Here is a 27,259-nt window from a genome sequence, read left to right as displayed (position 1 = left end):
CCAGTCAATTCGATTGTTTTTTCTGTGGCCCGTACCTGTCCTGTGAATTCTTCCGTTTCCTGGGGCCTCGGCTCGTTGATCTGCCTCTGGGGAAAAGATCTTTCCTGATCGGAAAAGGAACATCTGATGGTTTGCTGAACGGAGCATTAGTGCGTCTAATTGCACCTGTTCTCTCTGGGTCATCAGCATGGATCAGCGCTAACTGGTTGGGGGGTGGTGTGCTGACATCTAGTATCTCTGCAACTTGTTGTCTTCTCTCGTTACTCGGTTCAATCATATTCGATGCAGTTCCAGATAAGGGCGCCAAATTCAAAATACTGTTTCTTCCGGTTTCCGGTTCTCCAGTTCGGGGATGAATATTGTGGTTGAGTCGAGAATTGCCATGCTCATTGATTCTGGGCCAAACAAAAATGTTGCCCATTTTAAAATCTTCAACATCTCTGATTAGTTTACGTTGTTTCACATACTTTAATTTATCGCTGTAGCTGTTAATTTGAATTGACACATTATTGAGTTTCTTGTTGCAGACCTCAGACTTAAAGCGTTCTACTATGCTTTTATACAGTACATCAGTTCTTGTCTGCAGGTCATGCTCAATAGGTTCAAAATGTTCCAATAATAAGTTTATATATTTGAAACCTAATTCCAGGTTCATGTCCTGCCACTTTTTCAACAGGTCGGGATAGAGCTGGCCATATGTGGGCATGCATAAAACGCGCATTCCCCTCGGTATAACTTGGAAATGTATACATGCTTGCAAGTGCTTCTTTTGCCAGGAAAGTCTCTGCAATTTATACAAATTGTTCTCTAACTCTTTTACTAGGTCGTAGAACTCATTGATATCGACATCAGACACAGTGGGTGTCGGTTTGGTACTCACTGTATCCAAAAAGTTCATTGTCAGTAACGGATTATTCTTTTGTGGTAAGAAGGCATCGATGTTGAGCATATCAGAAGATTTAATTGGATTGTAGTCCAGTTCCAAATCTCCCTTCTCCATAGCGTGAAAATAGCGGTACAAGTAAAAAATATCAAAACGTAAGAAAATACCACTAGATTCCAAAGTATCCTTCAGCAAAACAAAACAGCAACCGGTGATCAGAATAAAACTTCAAGGATACACCACGAGAAGTAGGAGTAAAAATCAGTCTTTTATTCCAAATAACACATAAAACAAGAAGAAGATAAGCGCTTTCGCGTGCGCTATGCACGCTTCATCAGATCTATTTAAACAAGAATAAAACATTTCTTATATGGCAAGTGTCGACCAATAAAAAACAAACATCAATTAAGCCAATCTAATTAAGTTAAATTGAATTAAGCTGAATTAAGTCAATGATTAATTCGTAAGCTTGCAGTAAATCCTGCCCATATTGTAAGGTTGTAAATAATATTATTATGGAGCCTAGTACTTCCGCTCAACTTAGTGTATCTATAGCCTGCAGTTCTAACTAAGGAGCTGAAAGACTAAGTCAATACATATTTATTTGTCCATTCACCTTATAGTAACCAGCACAGAAACAGTCTAGATGCACATATCATATAAATCACTAGCTGTTAATAGAGTTGTGCTTCAAAAAAGGGAAGAAAAAGGAGAAAAATACGACTAGTTGTTCATTCATTTTGTCCATGCATTCTATAGCGGCTAGCATGGCATGCTCCAAATGCGTAATTCATGAAAGACATGGGTTGTTAACATAATGAATTTCTCCATATAAAAATATATAAAATATAAAATATAATTTTAGGAAATATCAAAAGTCTGGCTATAGATATTCTCCTACATTAAGTGATGTCAATTCATATTAAGTCAAGCTGCTAATCTAAACTAACGTGGCGCTAAACGTCACGTGAATTCACAATCCATCAATGCATTCGGAACCTGAATGAAATAAGCAAAATGATATTGCATGGGATAAAATGTAAACTATGTAATATACAATGAACGCTAAACTCATGGTAACTAAACAACTACTCGCATATGTAATCTTCTGTGAGTAACAGACCAACGTATAATAATATAATAATATTAGTATAAAATAGCTAAAATTATGACATAAAATATATAGACATAAATATGAGTGTTCAAATACATAAAATGTAAATGCATGTAGTTAATATAATCTCAATGTAAATAAAAATAATAATAATTATATATATATATATTCAAATGACTGGTCAATAAGAATATGAAATTAATATAAAATGCATCAATAATTATGTTACAATGCGTACTATGTGAAGTCATCTTTAACAATGAACTGAATTGAAACAAATCAATTTTTATAAATAGATGCTAATATTTAAAACAAGGTGACACTAGTTTCACCAGTACCAATGAAAACTACAACATAGTAACCAACTCATGATACTAAATACAATTCCAGGAAAGCAAAACAAAAAACATGAAAATATGCATGTAAATGCAAAGTTTATCTCTATGCTTGACTGCCAGTTTTTAAATCGTAAGAAATAAAAACTAATCTTACATGGCCCATTTCGAGACTGATGTTTGTAGATCTTATCTCATAAATAGAAGGGAAAAGATCTATTCAATTCATGAATAGACCATGGAAACTAGTAGTATTCCCATGTGGATATAAATGAAACAAAATAAAGTGATGCTGTCACTTATTCATCGCCCTAATAATCTAGACTCTTAATCTCCATGATAAAATGGAGTTAAAATGTATAGGGCCATGTATCTAATCACAATGGCTGGATATTAAAAAATATATATATATTCTAGGGTCTAAGTATTTAAAATGTGTAAAACTATGATGCTAATTCCATGTGTCTACTTAATAAAAACAGGTTATGGACCACACGATTGGCATTCGGTTTACGGGTAAAGCCTGCAGAGATGACTGGAAGTCTCCAAGTGTAATGAGACTCTTAAAATAATGTAATTCTGTCCTTTATTACAAATACTGGCATATGCATTTCAATACCCAAGGCTTATACATTATCTAGTTAAGTATTCTCTACATGGCAACAGAAAGGCTTTAAATGTTGGCAATTCTTTAACAGTATGCTTATTAAAGCTTACTTGCATCTTGCAATCTCAGCCAAGCTTACCTGATGGTCATTAAAGTATTGCTACTTAAACACAGAGCAACAGGCACTTTGAGTAATAAGCATAAATCAACAGTACAAAAAATATGACAGAAACCAAACCAGACCATTCTGTAAAAATCAAGGACAGATGAAAAGCCACTCTAGTACTTGTGTCTACCTTGGATGGGTGGGATTCTCTGCACATTTACACTGCATAACCATCTTATAAACTTAAAAAATTGCTATAATAAAAGGTTGCGTTACTATATATTTATTGCTAGAATAAAACGTTTTACTATGTATTTTCTGAAGAATATGAAGTCTGAAATTCAAATGCCTGTCAATTTTACTTCTGACGGAACAAAAACAATTTTCAGCAGAGGCCCAGGGAGAAATACTGTAGACACATGTCTTTGTAAAATGGCAGGACACCAGAGCAAATCCACACAAACACAGGAATAAGATGCAGACTCCACACAGAAGGCACCCCAGCTAAGAATCAAACCAGAAAACCTATAGCTGTGAGGCAACAATACTGCCACTGCACCATCAAATATGTAAGGAACTAAACATTCAGAAACCTGAAGTCTGAAATTCAAATGCCTGTCAGTTTTATTTAACATTTGTTAATCAGGACAGTCTGACTTGAAACAAAAAAAACAATTCTCAGCAGAGGCCCAGGAAGAAATAATGCAGACATGTCTTTGTAACATGGGAGAACACAAAAGCAAACCCACACAAACACAGGGAGAAGATACAGACCCCCCCCCCACAAAGAAGGCACCCCAGCCAAGAAGCAAACCTGAGAACCTGCAGCTGTGAGGCAACAATGCTACCACTGCACCATCAAATATCAAGCATTGCAACATTTATAAACCACAGATACTATGAGGAACAGATCAGATCAAATATGAGGCAAAAATCTGCAAGTTATTTACAAATGGTGGTGGGTAGGGAATTCAGGTCTTTAACACCTGCATACAAGGTACAGGGTTCAAGCCTGAGGTATTCCCTACCACACCACCATGAGCCTAACCACCAGCATATTGCACCAGGGGCATTTTCACACACACACACACACTCTCCCTGGTCCTGTAGTAAATCCCTGTCCGCAAAACTACCATTAGATCCACACACACACAGTCCCTGTACACTTACCTGGTCCTGTAGTAAATCCCTGTCTGCAAAACCACCATTAGATCCACACACACGATCCCTGTAGTACATCTAGATCCAACCCCCCGACGAGTGCAGCTGAAAAAACCCACGCAAATCCTGACCTTGCCCGTCGCGAGATCTTCCCCTGCAGCAATCCAATCCAGACCCGAGATCCTTCTCCTGACTGCCGACCTTGCAGTCCGACCCCTACGCGTTTCCCCAGCGAGTTCCCAGGCAGTCTATGCAGTTTAAAACTGCATAGACTTGTGGGAGCGCTCCTGTTCACATGTCTTAATCAGGACTGCTGCTGAGACAATCTCGCATGCTCCATGCTCCAGACTGTCTCAGCAGCAGTCTGGACTATCTTGCGCTTGTGAAGTCCGCGAAATTTAAATTTTTTTTTTCTTATTTTTTTCTTTTTATTTCTTTTTATTTGTTAGTTTGAAGTTGAGGGGGCTGCAGTCCGGCAGTCCAATAGCACGGGCCGCCCCTGACTGAGTCTTCCTTTTGATAAGACAGTAGGCAGACTGAAAGGTATTTTGGGTGGTAGAGGCTTCTTCACCGGTTATCTGGAGGTGGTGTTCATTAACAGGGGTAGTGTCAGGAATATGTAAGATTTATTGATTTGAGAAAAGAAAAGTGAGGGAACACCCGGACAGGAGTACTGAGTCTTCCTTTTGATAAGACAGTAGGCAGACTGAAAGGTATTTTGGGTGGTAGAGGCTTCTTCACCGGTTATCTGGAGGTGGTGTTCATTAACAGGAGTAGTGTCAGGAATATGTAAGATTTCTTGATTTGAGAAAAGGAAAGTGAGGGAACACCCGGACAGGAGTACTGAGTCTTCCTTTTGATAAGACAGTAGGCAGACTGAAAGGTATTTTGGGTGGTAGAGGCTTCTTCACCGGTTATCTGGAGGTGGTGTTCATTAACAGGAGTAGTGTCAGGAATATGTAAGATTTCTTGATTTGAGAAAAGAAAAGTGAGGGAACACCCGGACAGGAGTCGAGAAGTGAAACTATACTAGCAAAAAGAATAAGGAATGATATGTGGAAGTATGGTTGTAATTGATATTATGCTAGTTGACTGCAAATTTAAAATTAAACTATTTTTCTGTATAGTACAGTCAACTTTCAGTAATTATTTGCTTTCTAACGCATATTTATAGTGTGTTATTGAATATGGGAACTGTATGTCCATTTTTATTTCCTTTCTGAGAAGTTGAAAGTTTTAACCCAAATCTTCTCTCCAAACATCACTAGAAATAGTATATCTAGTGTACACTGTCACAAGTAGATGCATTGGCTTGTGAACTTGATCTTTGTCATTGTAATATGAGCCATGACTTTGCAAGATTGTTATAGTGGTGTATGTTAGAGTATATATATACAGTTCATATGCAGCCAGTGATCACATGCAGATTGCGATTACTCCCAAATGTTATTGAAGTGTGTACCAAAGCTTTGCAGCATACTCAGCATAAAGTTTCCAAAAGGGATATTGACAGTAAGCTTTTGGATTCTCTTCTAGAGGTTTTGATTGGTGAGTTATGAACAGGTTCAAAATACCTGTTAAAGTAAAAAGCTGTAAGATGTTACTTGAGAGGATTTAGTTATCTTTGTTATACTGTCTTTATTGAATAAACACAGAACAATAAATGATGAAGTGAAGAACAGCACTTCAGGAAACATTAATCTCAGTAAGATGAAATACATTGGATTCTAAGTTTCCTACAATTGCTTTTGTTATTTAGGCTGCCTGGAGATACTATTCCACCAACCTGAACAGAAATGACCTGGTGGCCACTTGGGGATTTTATGAATCTGTCATATCTTTTCCAGGTTTCAGGCAAGTTTTACTTTGCTTCGATATATATTTTTGAAACTATTCAGTGTTTTGCTGTCATTTATCATAATGCATTTTAAAAGTTTTGTTTTGTCTTCATTGTGTTTCCATTTTTATTATTTATTTAACATTTTAAGTGTGCATTGCCTTATAATGCTGCTTAGAAAACCAGCTCCCATAATGAAAAGAAAGATGTAATTGAAGTCCTTGAATACCTGCAAAGTAAGGGTAAAGGTTCAGTTTTCATGTTTTTAATATGTATGTTTATTATTTAATGGGTTGACTTGTTTAAGCATGGTAATTATATATTCATGCTCAATTTTCAGTCCTTGCCTATGTTTTAGTTTAAGATGTGATTGTTACTTTCTGGTTATTCCTATCAAATGGTTTCTTATATCCAAGTATTATGTAGAAGAACCTTTACATTGTTTAAACCAGTGTGTTTTTAGATATTGATTACCTTAGGCATTCGGAGTTAGCAGTGTAAATCTGTGTTTAAGAGATGAGCATATAGAGCTGATGTGATAGTGGTCAGGTATGCAGAATGTCCTTACATTTCCGTAATATTCATGTGTATTCATATTAAGGAAGTTAAAAGTGGCAAAATCATATTCCTTGACAAATATAGCCTTAGGTAATCAAAAGATATATATATATATATATATATATATATATATATATATATATATATATATATATATTTTTTTTTTTTTAATTTTATAAAGAAACTATTTCAGAATTGTGGCACTCACTTTCACAAGGACTGGTGGCATAGAAGAATGAAGCCCTGAGTATGACCTGGCAATCCAAGTTTGGTTAGTAGATCTAGCATTTGATGGGGCTGGTAGAAAAGACTATGCATGCTTATTGCAGAGTGGAAGAAACATGCTGAGAAGATGGATCTCTCAAGCCCTGCTTGAGACTGGGACTCAGAGAGATCACCAGGCTGAGATATGTTGGTAAAAGGAGGAGATGCGGTTGTTCAAGGTCCAGGTTGAATATGCCCTCACAGGCATTACCAACATAAAAGAAAACAAAACAAAAAAAATGGTGCATGGCCAGCATATGTGACATTGCCAGCTTCAGTTCTACATCACTGCCTCCTCCCTGGACATCAGTGATGGCCTCAACCATTGGTAGTATCAGTGATATAATGGATTTCCCAGTCTAATTTCCTTCTGTCAGGCAGTCCAGTGTTAAGATAGGTCAGGAGCCATAGACAGAGAAGCTGATCAGCAAATATTCGGCTGAAGTGCACTCAGCAGGAAATAAATCTTACAGTAAATATATAGATATATACAGCCACACACCCACACCGTGCACATGTGTGTACTTTAATGGGAAAAAGCCACAATTTGTATACACATATAAGCAACCATAGCTAGCTGTTATGGCCCCTCATTGCATCTTCCTGATCTGGCACCTCACGCAACTTATATTTTTAGAACAAAAAAAAGGTCCTCTCTTCGACTTGAGCAACCTGAGGAACCAAAAAAAGAAAATGTTCTCTGAGATCCTAAGTAGCAAAAGGACTAAAAGGTTCTTCTTTTTATTATAGCAAACCACTTCCTACAAATTTATTTAGTTTCTTGCTGCATCCTGAATACCGCATACAGAGTGCTGATGCTTTAGCACTTCAGCCCTATTTGCAGATATTTTACCAGCATTCAAAAGCTGAAGTGCATTAACACCGATCGGCATCTCCAGATCGTGCCCACTGACACCTTGTCTCTGGATTAGCTGCCCTCTTTGCCCCATCCTAGCTACATCTATGTATATGAATATTGTATCTACCCTTAACTTCAGGCTTACATTTTGTTGGAAATTAGTTTGCAATGGGCCAGTTCATTTACATGGTCAAAAAGTAAATTGTACAAAAAAAAAAAAAGTGAAATTAAAATGTATGGACTAAGAGTGTTTTTTAGACATTATTGTCATCATTTGAAGTTTCTGTTTTCCTTCTTTAACCAGATCATATAAGGAATGATGATACAGTATGGTTTGCACTACATGTCTCTCTTGAGGCCCAGTCTCAGGCAGGGCTTGAGAGATCCATCTTTTCAGAATTTTTCTTCCACTCTGCAATAAGCATGCATATTCTTTTCTACCAGCGCCATCAAATGCTAGATCTACTAATCAAACTTGGATTGCTTAGGCCATGCTCAGGACTTCATTCTTCTATTCCTCCAGACCTTCTGAAAGTGAGTGTTTTTGCAGGGGGAGGAACAGGAACAAGTTCAATTGAATGAAATGTTTGATGAAATGGATTTATGCTTAAGGGATGTGCTTCCTCTCTCTGTTTGTGTTTGTTTTCCATTTGAATCCAGATGGGTAATTAATTGACTAAGCTTATTATTGCATACATTTTTATGAAAGATTTTCTGTTAGCTGTCTTTGTACCATAGTTATGAGAGTACCGTGAACTTGAAAGATAGAAAACCAGTCAGTTTCTGTACTCATCTCTTTTATTTTCTGTACTTCTGACTTTTGCTATACCTCGACCTAGGGTCATTAGCATGATAAACAGCGTAGCTCTCACCATCTCATGCAATGCATAAAAAGATACTTTTCCTTAGTAAGCATTTGTTTACCTCTGTTTTTTTCTACTCATTTAGCTGAGTCCAGCTATTCATAACCTCGAAGATTTTTTGGACATCAGGTCCATCTGTTAGCAACTGACTTCTTTAAATCCTTTACCGGACACACAAAGCATTGCTAGGCCTGATGATTTGAATGATAATTTCCCTGCTTTTATCCACTGCACACTTGTACATAGGTTGACCAACCTCAAAATAAGTAGTCTCTCAATTTTTAATGTAGTTTGGTACTGTAGTGGGGGGGGTTGCACGATTTTTTACAGCTTAGTTAATTATGTAGTTAGTTAAGTTTTAGATAGTTAAAACCAGGTCCATTTTATTGGTAATAATGTTTCGTAACTAGCTAGTTGTTATCTGTGATGTATTTAAACTTTATTTTTATTTTAAAATTGTTTAGCATTTTTATTCGAATATGAATGAATATAATATCTAGGATGTTTAAGTGAACAGTATTATTTATGGGGACTGTTGAAATGTGTATTTTTAATGTGCACTGTTTGGAATTAATTTTTATATTGAAGTGAATGGAAGACGTGGTCATGTTTAACTTTATTTTCTTTATTTTGTTTCACTTTTATAAATATAAATCTAGATTTGGATTTCATGGGTTGTTTGAGGTGGGCTGTGGTCCTTAGAATCATGTGACTTTTGTGCCTGCAATTTGTGAACCTTTACTTTAGATTTTTTTGGGTAGGGAAAATGTGGTGGTTTTATGGGAATTTTAGTAACTCTGATAATGCAACGAGAATGTAGATAAATAGTACAATACTAACAGTGCAGAAAAACATTTAATGATGCACAAGATTGTAAATAAACAATAATTACTTTTTTACTATATCTGAGTTTGTTCATGTGTGTCTGTGTGTATTTATATTGTTGATATATATATTTGTGATATAAATATAGACACAGGCACACACAAACCCACACATATGTACATACATATATTGTGATCAAATTATGCAATATCAGTACATCAAACCTCGACTCAGTGACTGCAAGGAGCAAAAGGAAATGTGGATATATTAAAGGCTATTCCCAAGGTTCACTGATTCAGTTTACTGCGTTATGTTCAGAATTCTGTTTTGTTTTTTTTTGGTATAAACTTTATATCCAGTAAGCAACCATCAGCTTACACCACCAGTTTACTATTAACAATCTTCTTAAGTTTTTTTTTTAAATCGTGAGTATTTAGTAATAATATACTTACTTTATCTTTCCCTTTTCAACTTCTTTTCTTTTTCTTATTTCTTTATTTTTTAATAATTAAAATCTTACTTGTGGTCTCATCTTCCTCTTCACTAACACACTCAAAGCACTACTACTTTCACCATCAATTACAGAATATTGAAACATACTTTGCATGACAGTTTCTTTACTTTTTGTAACAGACAGAAAGAAATTAGGTGTTTCATCAGAATCATTCTCATTTACAGTTTCACTATGCACAATATTTGTGTCAACAGTTATATCAGTCAACACACTTACATTTCCCATCTTTTCTTAAAGTCTTTTATCTTCTTGTTATTTTTCCATATCCATTTTCTGTTTTTGTTTAAACACGGTCAAACAGTAGATGTCCTTCCTTGTCTCAGTGCCCCCATACTAATTTGCAGTTTTTCATTGTATGTCCTTCTCCTCCTCATTATCGAAATCAGTTTTTAGAACTGCATTAAGGTCCACATATCACTACAGGAAAAACAAATTATATTGATTGCAGTACCTTATGGTACTTGTGTTGTTATTTCCCAATAAACATCTTTATTAAATTATCACATATGACATAGGCAGTCTTACATTTATATATATGAAAAAAGCTAAAAAAACAACATTGACACCACTTTAGTTGCAAATATTATACATCAATGAATAAAAAGGTCACACAGGAAAACCAATTTGTTAAAAAACACAAAAAGAAAAATCTAGCAAAGGCCTTTCCACTGTGTGATACCTTAAACCTCTTGTATCAGAGGCAACATGGGATATATGCAAATTACCCTTTAAGGATATCAGGTGTTTCAGCTAAATGGCAATTCTGAATGTCCAGTACTTTTTCTTTTACTTTTAAGTGTATTTATGGACAATTTCAGGCCAATAAAGGCAAACCCCTCTAGCTCTGGGCATGCATGTTTCTGCCTTCTTATTTTCCTGTGTGACTTTTTTATCATTGTTTTAATTTGTTGGTTGGGATATATTGTAGGCACCCATATGTTTATGGATATCAGTTGGGTATGACAACCCTGTGTTTCCAAAAGTCAAACATTCCTCTTATGCTGTGCTGATGATGCTATAAGAAAGCAGAAACATGCTTGTTCACAGCTAGAGGGGGTTTGGCTTTATTGGCCTGAAATTGTCCATAAATATATTTAAAAGTAAAAGAAAAAGTCATAGAGCCTGGAGTTCATTGGTGCAACAATTAAACACAATAAATCAAATTATTTCTCTGCCTGTGCATCTTATAGATATAATCAAGTTCCAGGTTCAACAAATTCTTGCTCACTCTGCTCCTCCAGCCAGACTTGCCCTTCAGACTCTAGGTCCAATGGCAGTATCTGTAGTCTTAGTTCCATTAGCACATTACTAAATGCATGTTCTACAATGGAGTCTAGATTTTCAGTCATCTGTTCTATGACATCCTCTATCCTTCCTAGTCAGACTTACTCAGATATGCAGAAACCATATTCGTTGGTGGACCCAGTTGGATGACATTTACATAGGTTACCCCTTTGTTCTGCCTTCCTCAGTGGCTATGGTGACCACAGATGCCTCCCAGCTGAGGTGGGGGATATTTTTAGGTTCATATGTGTTTACTAGGCTAATAACCACAGGGGCCTTTTTAAGCCTAGCCATGCATCCCAAATCTCTGACAAGTTCTGATATCCTTGATAAGTGTAAGCATGGTCCTGGGAGATTAACCATTTACTGGTTACCTGTGTCCATTAGAGACATAGTTGCCAAGCCAGGGATGAATTTTCAGTTTCCTATCCAGTTGTCCAAGTTGCACTTGAATTGGTTTAGGGAGGAACACTGCTTCACATGGATGGGGAGCCTGTTCCATAGACAGGGTAGACTCTGGGATACATACCTATCTCTCCAGCAGGACCTATTTATATCATAGGCAAGGTTTAAGTCTTTAGATGGGTAATTCTATTGCTGTGTGTTTTGTGGATATGCAGGAGGTCCATCAGAGTGGGGTCTGACAGTGACCTGTATGCCAGGCATAGATCTCCTCTCAAAAGCCTGTAGGAAACAGAATACAGGGGTAGGGCCTTGAGGCGGGCTGCATAGGACATTTTAATTATGCGCTGTATTCTTTTAGTGAGGAACCTATGTGGATGTTCCAATTGTTGGATATGCCTGGTTAGGTACATACCAAAGGGAACATTGTACTCAATGATAGGTCTGATGAATGCCGAATATAGTAGAACAATTACTTCTTTGGACTTAGATGCCATACCTTTGTGTATAAGTTGTGCAATATAGAATGATTTCTTCACCACTGTTGACACGTGATGGTCAAAGGCTAGATTACTATCTATGTGTGTCCCTAAGCCCCTGACTACTGGGTCAGCTCTAAGGGGTATGTTGTCAAGATGATAGTTGCCAGGGATGGATAACTTCCCAAAGGATACTATTATGCATTTCTTGGCATTTAGTTTTAGTCCATGGCTCTAACACCATTTGTTTGTCTGTGTCAGCCCCTCCTGGAGAACATTTGCGTCGGTGTGAGATTCAATGACAGCTCCTGATTTGCAGTCATCTGCAAATTTCTTCAACCAGAGACCACTGACATTGGCCTTGACTTCTGAGAAGTAAATGCCAAAAAGGACCAGTCCAAGGACTGATCCCTGAGTGACTGGCCTCTTTGTAGATGTGGACTCCCCAATTCTAACTTCCTGGCTCCTGTCTATGAGCAAGTTGGCTATCTACCAGGTGACATATGGGTTTGTACCTAACCTCTTGAGTTTTTCAACAATGAGCGAGTGGGGTATTGTGTCGAATGCCTTGGCCAGGTCAAGGTAGGCAGTTTGAACCATTTTGCCCTCATCCATTGCTTTGGTGACCTTCTCAAAGAAGTCCACCAGGTTGAGTAGGCATGATCTGGCCTTGACGAAACCAAACTGTGTTGAGTCCAGTGTCTGAAGGTTTACTATATCTCTGTTGATCATCTCCATGGTAATTCTTTCCATGGCTTTATATATAAGACTAGTGAGACCTATGGGTTTATAGTTTCCAGGGTCTGTAGATTGCCCACCTTTGTGCAGAGGGTTGACTGTTGCCTTTCTCCATTCATGAGACACAAAGCCTGTTTATAGCCTACAGTTAAATAGTAATTCCAGAGGTCCTGATAGGTCATGTTTCATGTAATTTAGAAGGTATCCTGGGATATTGTCTGCCCCCATTGAATTTATCAGCCAGTAGGTTTGCTATATCTTGTGGCTCAGTATAGATGGCTCCATTTATAATGAGCTCTGCACACAGTTGTGTATTGCCTTTGAGGTTGCAAACATAGCTAAAGAATGTGTTGTGGTTGTCCTTGGCCTGGGAGGGCAAATTTTCTTCACATTTGGCTTTGGTAGACATTATTTGTCCTCTGAGTTGTTTGTTTAGTTTGATGAGAGTGCTTTTATTCTGATGGGTGCTGCACCTCCTAATTTTTGTCATGATTTTCTTCCTCCTGTTATACAGCCTACTGATTTTGTGATTCCACCAGGGTAGCTTGTTTTGTGAGTTACTTCTTCCTGGTGGAAGGATGATCCAAGGCACGTGGTCTCCTCAGGAGACCATTTTGCACATCAAGATCCAGGAGATGAGTGCAGTCCTATTAGCACTGCAGGCATTTCAAGATGCTCTCCCTCTGGAGATTATTGCAATTCAAACCTACATGTCCATAGTCTGGTACATCGACAAACAAGGGGGAGGCTGATCTAATCCTCTGTGTCAAGAAGCTTTGAGAGTCTGACATTTGGTGATCTCTTCCAACTACTTTCTTGTATATTCCCAGTAAGGTCTCTCACTACCAAAGTCATGTAAAGCTCATTCAACCAGATTCCTGGCCCTCTCTTCTGACATCTGTTCTAGAACTTTCATCAATGATATTTGTGCAGCAGCCACCTGATCTAATGTTCATACCTGTATTTATTATTACAAGTTAGACTTGACTTCTAGAAGCAGAGCTGCTTTTGGTTCAGCAGTTCTCCGGAATATCCTTCCATGAGGGCCACCCAAGATTTGCGTACCTGGGGACTTTGTCTCATTCGTTGATGAAGAATGAAAAGGACAATGTTAGATATTAAAGTTATGTACTCACCATAACTAGGCATCTGTGTTGTCCATTTTCATTCTTCCTCAACTCCCCTCCTTCCTTACCCCTTTCTGTTATCTTCTGGAGTGACCTGATGTGTTTTTAGAATCTGTTGTTCCAGGTTTGAGTCCTGGTTTTATTACTTTTCTCTTTTATCTTTTATATCTTAAGGTCTTTAAGGCAGCAAACTGAAGCTGCAGTATTCTTGGTGGACTAGCACATTATAGGTAGAGGTAGGAGCTTGAGGGTTGGATCCAAAAGTCTGTGGAATGTGACCTAGTCAGATCCAAGGTCAGATCCAGAAGGCACTTGTTGAGGAAGAATGAAAATGAACAACACAGATGCCTAGTTATGATGAGTACTTTATTTATACCCAATACCTTGGTTCCTTTGACAGTTTTCTCCAAATAAATTCCAGCTCCCTCTTGCCTGTACTCTGAACCCCTAATTAAAGTCGTCCTTCTTGGTAAAATCTCTTTTCTTCATTCTCACTTTGTCTTGGTTCTTGTAATACTTTCTGCTACTCTATAAATATAATATTATTTATGGCTGCTGTTATTCTTTTTAATGATCTGCATCTAAAATCTCACTTTCTCCTTATTTCTTGAATTTCCTCCCTTCTTCATTATCATCCTTTTCCACTTTGAATTATAGCTTTCTTGCTTGTGTTATTTATATGAGCCTTAACTGTGTAGCTGTAAAATATCCCTTCAAATCAGGTAATCCTAAATCATGTTGTTCAATTGGAAGGATCTGCTTATCTCATTTGATCCTTGTCCTCTTCCCATCTCATATAAAAGCATTCAACTCTTTATTAATTACTGTCCATAGAGTTTCTTTTGGTTGATGAAAACATGTCTGACTTGTATATAAAACTAAAAGGACTAAAAACATTTTCACTGTTTGTATCTTGCTATCCATATCCATAAACAAGATCTTCTAGTTTCTTAGCTTTTGTATTATCTTTTGTTTAATGTCTTCCCATATATCCTTAGCAACCACAACAGAATCCTTTTTAATCAATGCTCCTAAATGCTTCATTTTATTTTGTCCCCATAAATGTTGATATTGTTGAGGTAGTTAATGTGTGGGTACATAGTTTACAGCTATAGATTTTGTTTTATCTTGATTAATTTTATATCCTGAAAAGATGTGAAACTGTCTCAGAATGTTCCACAACACTGTGCTCTCGTTTTCTAGTTTTATCAGGTACAAAATAATATCATCTGCAAATAAAGCCAACTTTTCTTGATTACCATATCAATTATATCCTCAAATTTCTGAGTCCCTTATTTTCTTTGCCAATGGCTCTAAATATAATACAGATAGCAAAGGGGAAAGAGGACACCCCTGTCTGGTTCCTCTGTTCAGACACAAGTTATCATAGAGGAACATGTCACAGAAAATTCTTATCTATGGTATAGCTGAAAGAGACAATCATTTCTTCAACAGGTTCCTTCTCATTTAGGATTCTTAACATCACTGAATATTTCAATGCACCGCTGTACACTTTCATAATAAGTACTCTTCCTTCATTATGGTCATACATTTTCTTAGTTTTAGCCGCTCCCCTATCAGTGCACAAACTAGCATTCTCCTCACTGTTGTGTCATGCACAATGACCCCCTCACTCAAAAGTAGTAAGGGTGTTTTAATTAAAACCAAAAGCAAAAATAAAAAAAATCTAGTATTACAAAATAAATAAATAAATAAAATTGGAACTCCCCTAGTGTTCTGGCCAAATTCCCCCTTGTTAGCATAAAAAAAAGGAAGTAAGATTAGTACTTTATAATGACAATTGTATTTATTATAATTTTTTCTGGAAGCAGAAAGGACTTTAATAATTGTGAAAATTCTTAATATGTGTGGTTTTGGAACTATCTTCAGGACAGATGTCTAACATAGGTAGACAAGAGCTCTGTTTTTAATGTGAACCACCTAGTGCAGCATCACCACTTTACACAGACACTTTTCCCAGTGTAGAAGTTTTAAGGTAAGGATATCTGTATTCAGCTACTTTCCCTTGAAACAAGTTTCAAAGAAGCAGATTTAAGAACCATGAATGTGTTTTAAAGAGAACATGATATCATAGCATAGCAATCAGGCACAGCCTATGTACCTTTTCTCAGCTTATGTGCAGAGGTTTGGGTCCTAGATACAGCTTTTAAAAAGGCTGCAAGTGAACATTTAGTCCAGATAACATGAGTTGAAATGTAGTCTTCACAAACATATTTTTTTTGACCTGGAAACATTGCTAGCAGCAATATTTGGTATAGCCAGATGGGGTCTATATTACATCACCCAACATTTAAAAAAGTGAACGGTGATTAATCTACCCTATGTAAGCGAAAGCTTACAATGTTAAACTGTCAGAACAGCGATTTTTTTCCAAGAGAAAAAAAATCGCTGTTCCAAAAAAAAAAAGAAAACACTTTAAACATTGCATTAAGTGGGGGGGGGGGCTTCACCCCTCCATCCCCCAATGTGGAGGGCTGTGCCCCCCACACACCCCCTACTTAAATATACCAACTCCGAGATCTCACTGCAGTGCCGAAAATGGCAAAGTAATGAAGCGGTCACGTGAATTCTTTCCCAGGGAAAGAATTTGCTTAAAAGCAGCTTCGATATTTTGCCGTTTCAGTCTTTTAAGTTCGACCAAAAAATGCATCTTTGGTCTTGTAATAGGAACCCGCCAGATGTATTATATCTGTTTTGCATAAAAATACATGAGTCTGAAAAGGGGATACATGAACTGACCAGATAAGAAACTGCTTTATGTTAAGCACCTATGATCTTTGACATATGCTATGCTTTTACTTTAAGAATTGTTCTAAAATAGTCATCATTTATGTTGATTTGGCCTTGGTGGTGCAGTGGTTAGCATTGTTGCCTCACAGCAAGAGGTTCTCCAGTTCGATTCTCAGCTGGAGCACCTTCTTTGCGGAGTCTGCATGTCCTCCCTGCGGTCAAGTGAATTTAAAGACATGCAGGTAGGTGCGAGCATGTGTGGGTGTGCCTTCTTTGAAGGTTGGGCACCGGGCTGGCAACTCGACACCATAAAAAAATTGCTGCCAATCATTAGCAGACTGGAGTTCCACTGTTGCGACCACTAACTGGGAAAAGCCGAAAGACTACCTTAATGCTTTCAGATATGACTATAGAACATATCGGGGCAGTCCAGCCAGCTATTAACTGTTTAGAGTGGGAATCAAGGAAAAAAAAATCTATAAAACTGTAAAGTTCACAATAATATCTAAAAAAAATACAGCAATGTAGTAAGTGAAACACTACTGAAAACATTGTGAGTAAATAGTGATATTTCACTTCTTAGAGTTGGACATAACTTATGGAAAAAGTAACTTCATTGCTAACAAAGATCAATAGATTCAAACAGCCACAGGAGAAATTCCAAGTATATATGCATGTATACACACATTTATACATATATATATATATATATATATATATATATCTAAAATTAACCGCACTCAAAAAAATTGAACGAAGAGAAGAAATTTTAACTAAGAAATGAACTTCGTGACAATAAAAGCATTCAATAAAATAGTAAATAACGCCAACAACTCTTGTAGAACTTTAGCGCTTTCATCTTATTTATTATCAAGACTTCTTCAGAAAGACATGTTGTTGGTGTTATTTACTATTTTATTGAATGCTTTTATTGTCACAAAGTATATATATATATATATATATATATATATATATATATATATATATATATATATACACATTTTGAAAGTTATCGTTTGGCCTGCTTGTGGTGAGGAAGCTTCCCCAGACCCTTTTCAGTGTGCACACCTGCAACACACTTGGTCTACCTGCATCATCGCAGTTCGGGTTCCTCACCCCCCCCCCCCCAGCAACTGCAACATTGCTAGATATAACCACTACTATAGTTCGGTTTCTCCCTACAGTTATTGCATGCCAAGAATAACATTTTTTAATAAGGATACCTACCAGACAAGTCTGCATAACACACTTCGTCTACCTGCATAATCGCAGATCGGGCCCCCACCACCACCACCAGCAGCTGCAACATTGCCAGATAAAACCACTGCTGCAGTCTGGTTTCTCCCTACAGATATTACAAGCCAAGAATAACACTTTTTAATAAGGATACCTATCAGACAAGTCTGCATAGCCCATTTGGTCTATCTGCATCATCGCAGCTCGGGTTCCTCCCCCTCCCCCAGCAACTGCAACATTGCCAGATAAAACCACTGCTACAGTCCAGTTTCTCCCTACAGTTATTGCAAGTCAAAAATAACACTTTTCAATAAGGATACTTACCAGACAAGTCTGCATAGCACACTTGGTCTGCCTGCATCATCCCAGCTCGGGTCCCCCCCGCCAGCAATTGCAACATTGCCAGATAAAACCACTGCTATGATCTGGTTTCTCCCTACAGTTTTTGCAAGCCAAGAATAGCACTTTTTATTAAGGATGCCTACCAGACAATTCTGCATAGCACACTTGGTCTACCTGCATCATCGCAGCTCGGGCCCCACCCCAGCAACTGCAGCATTGCCAGATAAAACCACTGCTATGGTCTGGTTTCTCCCTACAGTTATTGCAAGCCAAGAATAACACTTTTCAATAAGGATACCTACCAGACAAGTCTGCATAGGTGACTGGATATTTACAGTTCTTGTTATTAGCAGATGCGGTCCTTAACAGTTATGTTTTAAACATTATGACTGGTTATTTACATTTCCTTTTACTGCACATTTGTTACTTTTACTAGTTTTTTTTAAACATTGTTTTGGCTGGCATGCACACCTGCAAGGTCTCCCCCCCCAAGGCAACTATATCTTTGTCTATTGCCACTGGGTGGCATAACTTAACAATATAATTGCTGTATCTTGTCCCAAATAGATCTGCCTCCACACTGAAGACTTATAAAGTATGGCAAGTACCATTTACTTGGTGTATTTTGTCCCCCAGATAGATTTACCTTCCTTTGTATTACTTGCACACCAAGGCCATAAAGTAGTGTTTCTGCAACTAACTGCTTACACTCCTAATTTCCTGCTTCTACCTCTTCCTTGCTTACACTTTCATTACAGCTCCAAGGCTTCTACTTCTTATGCTGATTGCTTTTCTTTGCAGTCTTCTGTGAGGGGGCGGGACAGATCTCTACCTGCTTTTTCTGGTTATACCTCCCCCCATTTTGTATCTCCCTCCTCTAACTCCCTCCTCCCCCATGCACATTAACTAGTCTATATTAGTGGGTCTCCTTGAGCGGTGTCATTTTAAAAGTTATCTTTTGGCCTGCTTGTGGTGAGGAAGTTTCCCCAGACTCTTTTCAGTGTGACTGCATCAGTATAAGTAAATTAAACTGGTACAATACAGCCAAACAGACACATTTGGTGTAAACAGAAACAAGTGGAAAGATACATTTGGTGTACAAAGAAAAGAAACAAGTAAGCCCAGGGATATAATTGGAGTTAGTGTTAGCCCAGCTGCATTCGCCCTCGCTGCGCTCGGGCTCACTCTGCTTCCCTCCCTGCCCCCTATTACCACCCGCCCCCACTAGTGCTACATTTCAACTGAACTTAGCCACTCCCCTCATGCTAACCACCAATCACTGGATCTGCCCCACCCCTGTACCAGTTTCCTTCTCTTCCACTATTCCACATCCTGTAAAGCACAGTCTTCCATCTACGTACCTTAAAATCACAAACAACACCTCTCATCATCCACCACACCCACTCCATCCCATGCAGATATCTCACTCATGACCAAACCCAACCAAATAATGCCCAAACTACCCAAACCCTCATACATATACCTCTCACTATTGATCCTAGGTGTATCCACCCTCCCACTGCTAACTTCTGTCATCAACCACCAAAAACAACTTAATTTTATCGACATACCAAGAAAAACTACTTCCACTAACATTATTACAACACAGCATTTTACTCAACTAGTCCCATATCACTACCAAACCTTCTTTATTCACCACTATGCACACAGATTACATACATCACACTTCCAGTCCCAAACAACTATAAAGAACTTTAAGACCCTAAGCAAACTACTCAAACTCTGTTTTTACCTCAGAACCCAACTCATTAGCTGCAGTGATATACACCCAAACCCAGGCCCACAAAATCTAGGATCCCCAACCCTCAATCTGAATGATACCCTACTACACCGAGATAAATCCACGCTCCTCATTTTAAATTTAAATATCAGAAGTATACTAAACAAAGTCCATGACCTTCATGCACTACTCTCCTTTTATCAACCTGAAATAGTCATACTAACAGAGACTTGGCTTAAACCAGGCAACCACAACAATGAAATCACTCCACCAGGTTACAGTATAATTTGTAGTAATAGAATAGGTAAAAAAAGGGGGGGGGGTGTTGCTATAGTATATAAATCTCACCTCATCCTTGAGAAAGTAGACATAACAACCCCAGACCTCGATAAAGTTGAACTCACTCTGACAAAACTAAAACGTAATGATAGTAAACACATCAACATCATAGGATGCTATCCCTCCAGGCAACAATATCCCCATTACAGAAAAACTCCTAGAATGGATATCTAACTCTCTCCCCCAGAAAAGCATAGTATTAGGAGACCTTAATACTGACTGGCAACTTTATAAACAACCTAAAATGTGCAACTGGACCCCCCTAAAAAAACTACCTCTTGATGAAGCTGTACTATATTTCAATACTGCCTTCTTAAACACCCTTAACCATCATGCCCCCTCCAGAACAACAAGAATTAAAGCTAAATATGCCCCCTGGTTAACCCCAGAGACAAACTCCCTCCTCAAAAAAAGAAACAAGGCCTGGACCAACTACCTCAACAGTAAATCCCAATTGAACAAACAAATATATGTTGAACTACATAACAAAGTAAAAAAACTCACCAAAACAGACAAAGCATCTTACTACCAAAAGTTACAGGATAAGCACAGGAACAACCCACAAAAATTCTGGGCAGCAATTAACTCTATTCTACAACCAGGTAAAATAACTACCCCAACCCCAAAAATAGATAACCAAGAAGACATCCCCACTCAATTTAATAAATACTTTACAGAAACCATCCAGACTCTTGCAAACAACCAACCCGATGACAACATCCTCAACTAACAAATGCTCCAAGTTCAGCTTCCACCCAGAACCAACCAAATCCATTGAAAAACTACTCCGCAAGCTCAAACCAACGTCTCTAGCCCCAGATAAATTACCCGCTGAATACCTCCACCCGGCTGCAGAAGCCATATCATATCCTGTCTCCATCGTAATTAACAGATCCATTTCCGAGTGTATAGTACCCAAGCTATGGAAAATATCACATATCATCCCTCTACATAAAGTGGGAACCTCACTGGAACTCAGTAACTACCGCCCTATAGCCTTTAGCTAAAATTTTAGAGAGGGTAATACACAAGCAACTAATGAAATATCTTCTAGAAAATAATCTAATAGCAGCACAACAACATGGCTTTAGACCCTTTCATAGCACCTCCACCGCACTAACAGAATTCACCAACATTGTTAATACTCACAGAAACAACGGGCTCCTTGTGTCTGCCAACCTTCCTTGACTTGTCCAAAGCATTCGATATGGTTAGCCACAATAAACTCCTTCTTTCTCTAGCAACTGTAAACCTTACCACTCCTGCCATCTTCTGATTCAAAAACTACCTAGAGGGAAGGAAATAAGCTGTTATGTGGCAAAATCAACTCTCCCCCCACCAGTCTCCCTAGGAGTACCCCAAGGCTCCATCCTGGGGCCACTTCTTTTTACCCTCTTCACAAATCAGCTCCCAAACAGTATTCCTAAAGCCTCAGTAGTGTAATATGCAGATGATACCACCATAATATGTGAGCCAAATCAATTGACATCCTTCACTCCCTAACACAAGAACGCTTTTCACTAGCAGAAACTTGGATTACAAACCAAAGGCTCATTCTGAACCCAAGTAAAACAAAGCTAGTACTCTTTAGCTCCCACAGTGCCACACCTCCTACTGATTCTTTCTTCATCTCCTCTTTTAACAAGACCACAATCACCCCCACAAATCATACCAAACTATTAGGGGTAGAAATAGATAATCACCTTAGATTTGACCTACACATTTCTATAACCATAAAAAAGAACATAAAAAACTTGGTCTACTGTATTGTAATAAAAAATTCCTCACTGACCACTCCAGAACTACAATAGCGAGGACTCACCTAATATCCACCCTACTTTATGCCTCCCCAGTGCTTACAAATCTCCACAAATCCGACCTAAACAAACTTGATAGTTATAATATGATAGCCAAATTCGCTACAACCTCTCCCATCAGAACACATCACTGTGAATGCCTAAAAAAACTCAATTGGCTAGAAGTACCACTACTACTTCAACTCAATCAACTATCACTAGCCCACAAAATAATACATAACTCTGAAAACACCCTAGCCCTGCAAAATCTTTTGCAACCCTATACAACCGCCAGGCCCTTGAGGTCTAGCACACAAAACCTCCTCAAAGTAACCAAATACAACAATGAAGCTGGTAAGTCTGTCTACAGTCACTTTAGCAAAAACCTGGAACTCCCTTCCTGCCCACATAACTGACAACAAATCCCCATCACAGTTCAAGAAACTTGTTAAAACTCACTTTTTGAATAATCAACTGTGCTCCTGTATCCCCCCCCCCCCGGCTAATGTCTCATTAGAACACTTCACCTAACTTAAGTAACTCTGCTAAGCCAACCAATCATAGTACTGTACCCACTTAGGACTGTTAATCTACTGCTCATCCCATCTCTCCAGGAGTTAGGGAAAACTACCCCAGCAATGTTGAGCTTTCCATAAGCAACTAAAACCAGGAGAAGACATATTGTAAATCAATTTGTTATCCTTCTCAACTGAAACCAGGTGAAGACATATAGTGAATCAGTTTGTTATCCTTCTCAACTATAGCGAGCATCATCTGCGCTCTGTGAGCCTTATTCTACGTCTCTCTGCTTTTACTCTGATAGTAAATCTATCACAGGAATCCTAAACTTAGGAATATCTTCTAAAATTTAATATTATATTGAAGAGAACGAATGTATCCTATCTGTTAGTTAATATGTATGTCAGAGTCTCTTCTATGGAAATTGTATGTCAAAAGTCTGTCCTTAAAACTATGTTTTGTAAAAAATTGTTCTCTTGGAGCTTTTCTCCCTGGGCCTTCACTGAAAACGGACTTGTAATACAGTTGGACTCTCCCGGTGAACAAATGTAAAATAAATAAAATAAAATAAATGTGTGTGTGTGTGTGTGTGTGTGTGTGTGTGTGTGTGTGTGTGTGTGCGTGTGCGCGTGCGTGTGTGTGTTGTGTGTGTGTGCGCACGCGGTATGTACCTAGCAATGTTGGTAGATTTGTGTAAAAGTATAAGAAATGGTTGCATATATTATCTACATAGGGCTACAGTCAGTGACGTCATCTGTGATTATTTCATGAATATATGGAGGGCATCCAAACAGATAACAAGAAGGATATCAGGTAATAACAACAATATCAGCAACTGATGCATTGGGTAGACCTTAGAAGTGTTAGATGATATTAACAACTGATAAAAATTGGTAGATCTTAACATTGCTAGCTGATATTTTAATAAATATTTTAATCTAAGTGATAAGAACATGTGGGGAGTGTAGGTAGGTAAGACGACATCAAGAGAAAAGGAGATGATGTGGAGAACTCCCTCATTCTTCCACTGAGCTCTTCTATTTTATAAAGATCTTCTTTCCCATCTTGTCCATACAAATCTCCTACTACATCTTTATATTTCTAAACTCAAGACTAGTCTGTTTTACTGCTGAGCTAAGTTTTAAACCTTGGTTTATTGAATTAGAGTGTAGTTGAACTGTAAAGTATTGATGTTGTTTTAGTTTTTTATCACTGTTTTAGGCATGCACTGCACTGCTTTTGTTGTGCTAACCACCAGGCTAACACTGAAATCGGCCCATCTGGATGACTGCTGTACTTCAGTAAACAAATTTAAATTAACTAAACTAATCTCGAATGAGTATTCTGTGAATAATTGATTATATGTAGCCGTGGTTGTTTCCCATCTTTAAAATGACTAAATTTCTTTGTTTGGTTTTTATTTACATTACAGGTATCATATATTCCCAATTTCTCTGTTTTCTGGGGTACATGTCATCTATGATTCCTATGACTCCCTTGACCATACTTCACATGAGAAAGGTTCACTGGTACCTCAGGTCAATCTGGACTCAGCATCTTCCCCCTTTTGTTTTTTCACATCCCATTTCTGGGCTTTGGAAGAAGAAAAATTTTATGGTAGGTAGACTAATTCTCACATAATCCAGGTCTTCTATTCTTCCTTCCACTTCATCTTTATTCTTTCAGAACAGGTACTTCAGACTTGACATGGGGAGCTGGGTCCAAGGTCTTTGGAATAAGCAGGACAGGCAAAAGCATATAAATATCAAACAGATTATCGCAATTATAAATGTTTTGAAAGTCTTAAATCATCTCTGGTCTCCAGGGCCTTTGTAAGAATTCACAAACAACACTACGGTAATTTGGCACATAAATAAACAGGGGTTACAATATTTTAACCCTCTTTGCACACTTGCTAATTTGCTGTGATGGCCTCGGATGTAGCAACTCAGCTTATTTTGATTCTTTGGGCTTCATACACTGCATCAGACTAAAACATTGTAACAGTCAAGTTAAGCAGAAGCAGGACAGACCCTCATGAATGGAAACTGTAGCAAGAGGTCTTAGAAGAGTTGATCCAACACTGGGGAACACCTCATGTAGGTCTGGTTGCCTCTTCTAAGAACAGACATTTAAAGAAATTCTGCTGCAAGATTCCTTGTTAACAGGCCTGGAAGACTGATGCTTTCTCATTTCCATGGATGGGAATGTTCCTATATGCTTTTCCACTCTTACCACTGATATCCACGGTTCTTCTAAAGTTTCAGAAGGACTCCAGAAAGATAGTGGTGTTGACAGCCTTTTGTCCCAGGCAACAGAGATTGTTCATAGATCACTGCTGCAGTAGCCTTAGCTATAAGGGTTATATGTTGCCAAGGATATAACAGTCAGCTAGTCTTCCAAAGTCTTTGCTTCTTGTCATACATGTGCCCAGGATGCTGTGGCTTGAGTTCCAAATGGAGGAAGCTGCAGACTGGGCACCAAAACCTTGCCATCCTTGAGAGTATTCCTCCTTGGCTTCATAGGATCAGTGGTTGGCTTTTTCATCCAGTTTCTTGGCAGGTAAGTCCCCATTGGGTCAGTTTAAAAATTCTGGCATTTATGTGCCATTTTTAATGTGTAGTCTAGACCGTCATGTATTTCTTGAATTTTTCTAGCAGATGTACTGTTGGTGTATTTAGTTTTTTTGTTTCCTTGGGACTGATGTATATTTGGGGAAGTGTATGTGTGCTTCTTCTGAATACTTTATTGATAATTTACTTCAGACTGACTCCTTCTGTCTGTGCTTACCAGGAAGAGACTTCTTTCTCAGCAGGAACATGGACTCACTTTCCTTCTCCTGGTGTAACTAAGAAAAAGAAAAGTGCTAGAGGCCTTGCCTACACTGTGGGCTCAGTCAGTGCCTTATTCCTTTGGTGGGTGATTCTGTAGGTGCTACAGGTTGTTCCTCAGGCCACTGACTAGTTTCTCCATAGCACTCTGATGTAGTCCCTTTTGCCAGCATGGACTGAGAGATAGCTACGTCCTCTTTGGCTGTTCATGTGTCTTTGTTGGGCATGTGAGAGACACTTTCTTCAATCATAGTAGTTTCACCAATAGATTCTTCCCATAGTTTCACCAAGAAGTTCTTCCCAGGGTGGCTGGGGTTATATATATGCTTCTCATGTAGAAGAAGCACCATCTTTGAGTTGGTCTCCTTCTAGCCATATCTCTAGGGAAAAGAAACAAAAACCTTGACATACTCCATAGATTAACTGTTTTTCTATTGATAAAGGTGAGTTAATTACCTTGGTTAGGGGTTTATTGCAGGCTTTGAATCCTTTGGAACAGAATAGATATGTGACTGTGAAAGATAATTCTTGTTTCACAGTTTCTGAGAATCCTTTATTAGATGATTCTAATAAGGACAGGGACAGAGCTTCTTTTGTGTTTTCTTTCTATGTCCCAGATTCTGATTCTGAAGAAAATGACTCCTCATTTTCTACCTGTTAAGGAATTTCCTTTTTCTGAGACTGTGTCCAGAATGAATAACCTTTTTCAGGGGAGCAGCGGGAAGTTCCTTTTTTCCTTAAGGAGGTATGACATTTTGCAAGTTGATATGCCACATTCTATTCCAATTCCTCCAGTTATGCCAGCATTGGGGAATGGTTTTGACTTAGTTTGTAATGACCCCCATAGTCACTCCTTTGGTTCTTGAAAAAGCAGATAGACATATAAAGTTCTTTAGTCAAACAAGTGCTTGTTTTCTCATGACAGGTCTGTCCCCGCAGATATTTTTATTTCTATTTCTTGTCCAGCTGCTAACAAGTTTTTGGTCAGTGCTAATTCACCTTTTTCTGACAAGGATGGTAAAACCTTTGAAGGACTTAGGAAAAAAAAATGTTCTTCTTCTACTCTAGCCCTCAGAATTTTGAACTATCAAGCTCATATTTTGAAGTACATGTTGGTTTGTGTCGATAGTATGAAGAACTTTTCTGTCACTGTGCCTTCAGAAGGTCAGTCCTTTCTGAATCCTGTTATTGCTACTCTTTTTCAAGTTTTTAAACATTCTTTGAAGCATGTGAATGATTATGCTGACTCTGTATATGGCTACAGTTTCTGCTACTGTTCTGAGATATTTTGCTTGGGTAGGTAATTAGAAGTTTTCTAAGGATTTCAAATCTGAGATTTTGAATTCACTTTTGGAGAAGGAGGATGTTCATCATATAGATCACTGCTCCAGGAGACTAAGCAACATGGGTTGTATCCTGCTAAGGATGTAACAGCTGGACAAATTCCAAAGCTTTCAGGACACCTTCCTTCACCCAAACATTAGTCAGCTTGAGCCCAGCTGAATAAAAGTTAAGCTGTTCAGAACTTTCTTGTTGCCAAAGAGAGCAATCCTCTTCAGTCTTTCAAGAATCGATGGTTGGCTAATGCTTTTCCATTGCTAGGTGGATAAGTTCTCTTTGGTGTAAAATCTTCCACTTTGCTTTTTTGAAAGTAAAACTTACTTTTACTGACAAATTTATTTAATGAAACAAGGAGAATTTGTGTTTAATGACTGCCATTTGAATTTCCAAAGCTAACTTCAAATTAT

At 38.1% G+C, this 27,259-nt stretch overlaps 1 protein-coding gene across 1 annotated transcript in view; it reads left to right on the top strand.

The window, feature by feature from the left end:
• The window catches only part of KCNQ3 (potassium voltage-gated channel subfamily Q member 3), a 1,103,931-nt gene that overhangs the window by 485,825 nt on the left and 590,847 nt on the right, over positions 1-27,259 (top strand). Inside the window, exon 8 of the mRNA XM_044066246.1 lies at positions 5,966-6,064. Within this exon, the coding sequence (XP_043922181.1) occupies positions 5,966-6,064 (99 nt within the window). The remainder of the gene's footprint in view (positions 1-5,965; positions 6,065-27,259) is intronic.

This window comes from Protopterus annectens, chromosome 3.part1 (genome assembly GCF_019279795.1).
Source record: "Protopterus annectens isolate FY-2018-M chromosome 3.part1, PAN1.0, whole genome shotgun sequence".
NCBI lineage: Eukaryota > Metazoa > Chordata > Ceratodontiformes > Protopteridae > Protopterus > Protopterus annectens.
Note: the sequence above shows the minus strand (reverse complement) of the source record. Positions and strands in the feature narration are given on the sequence as shown.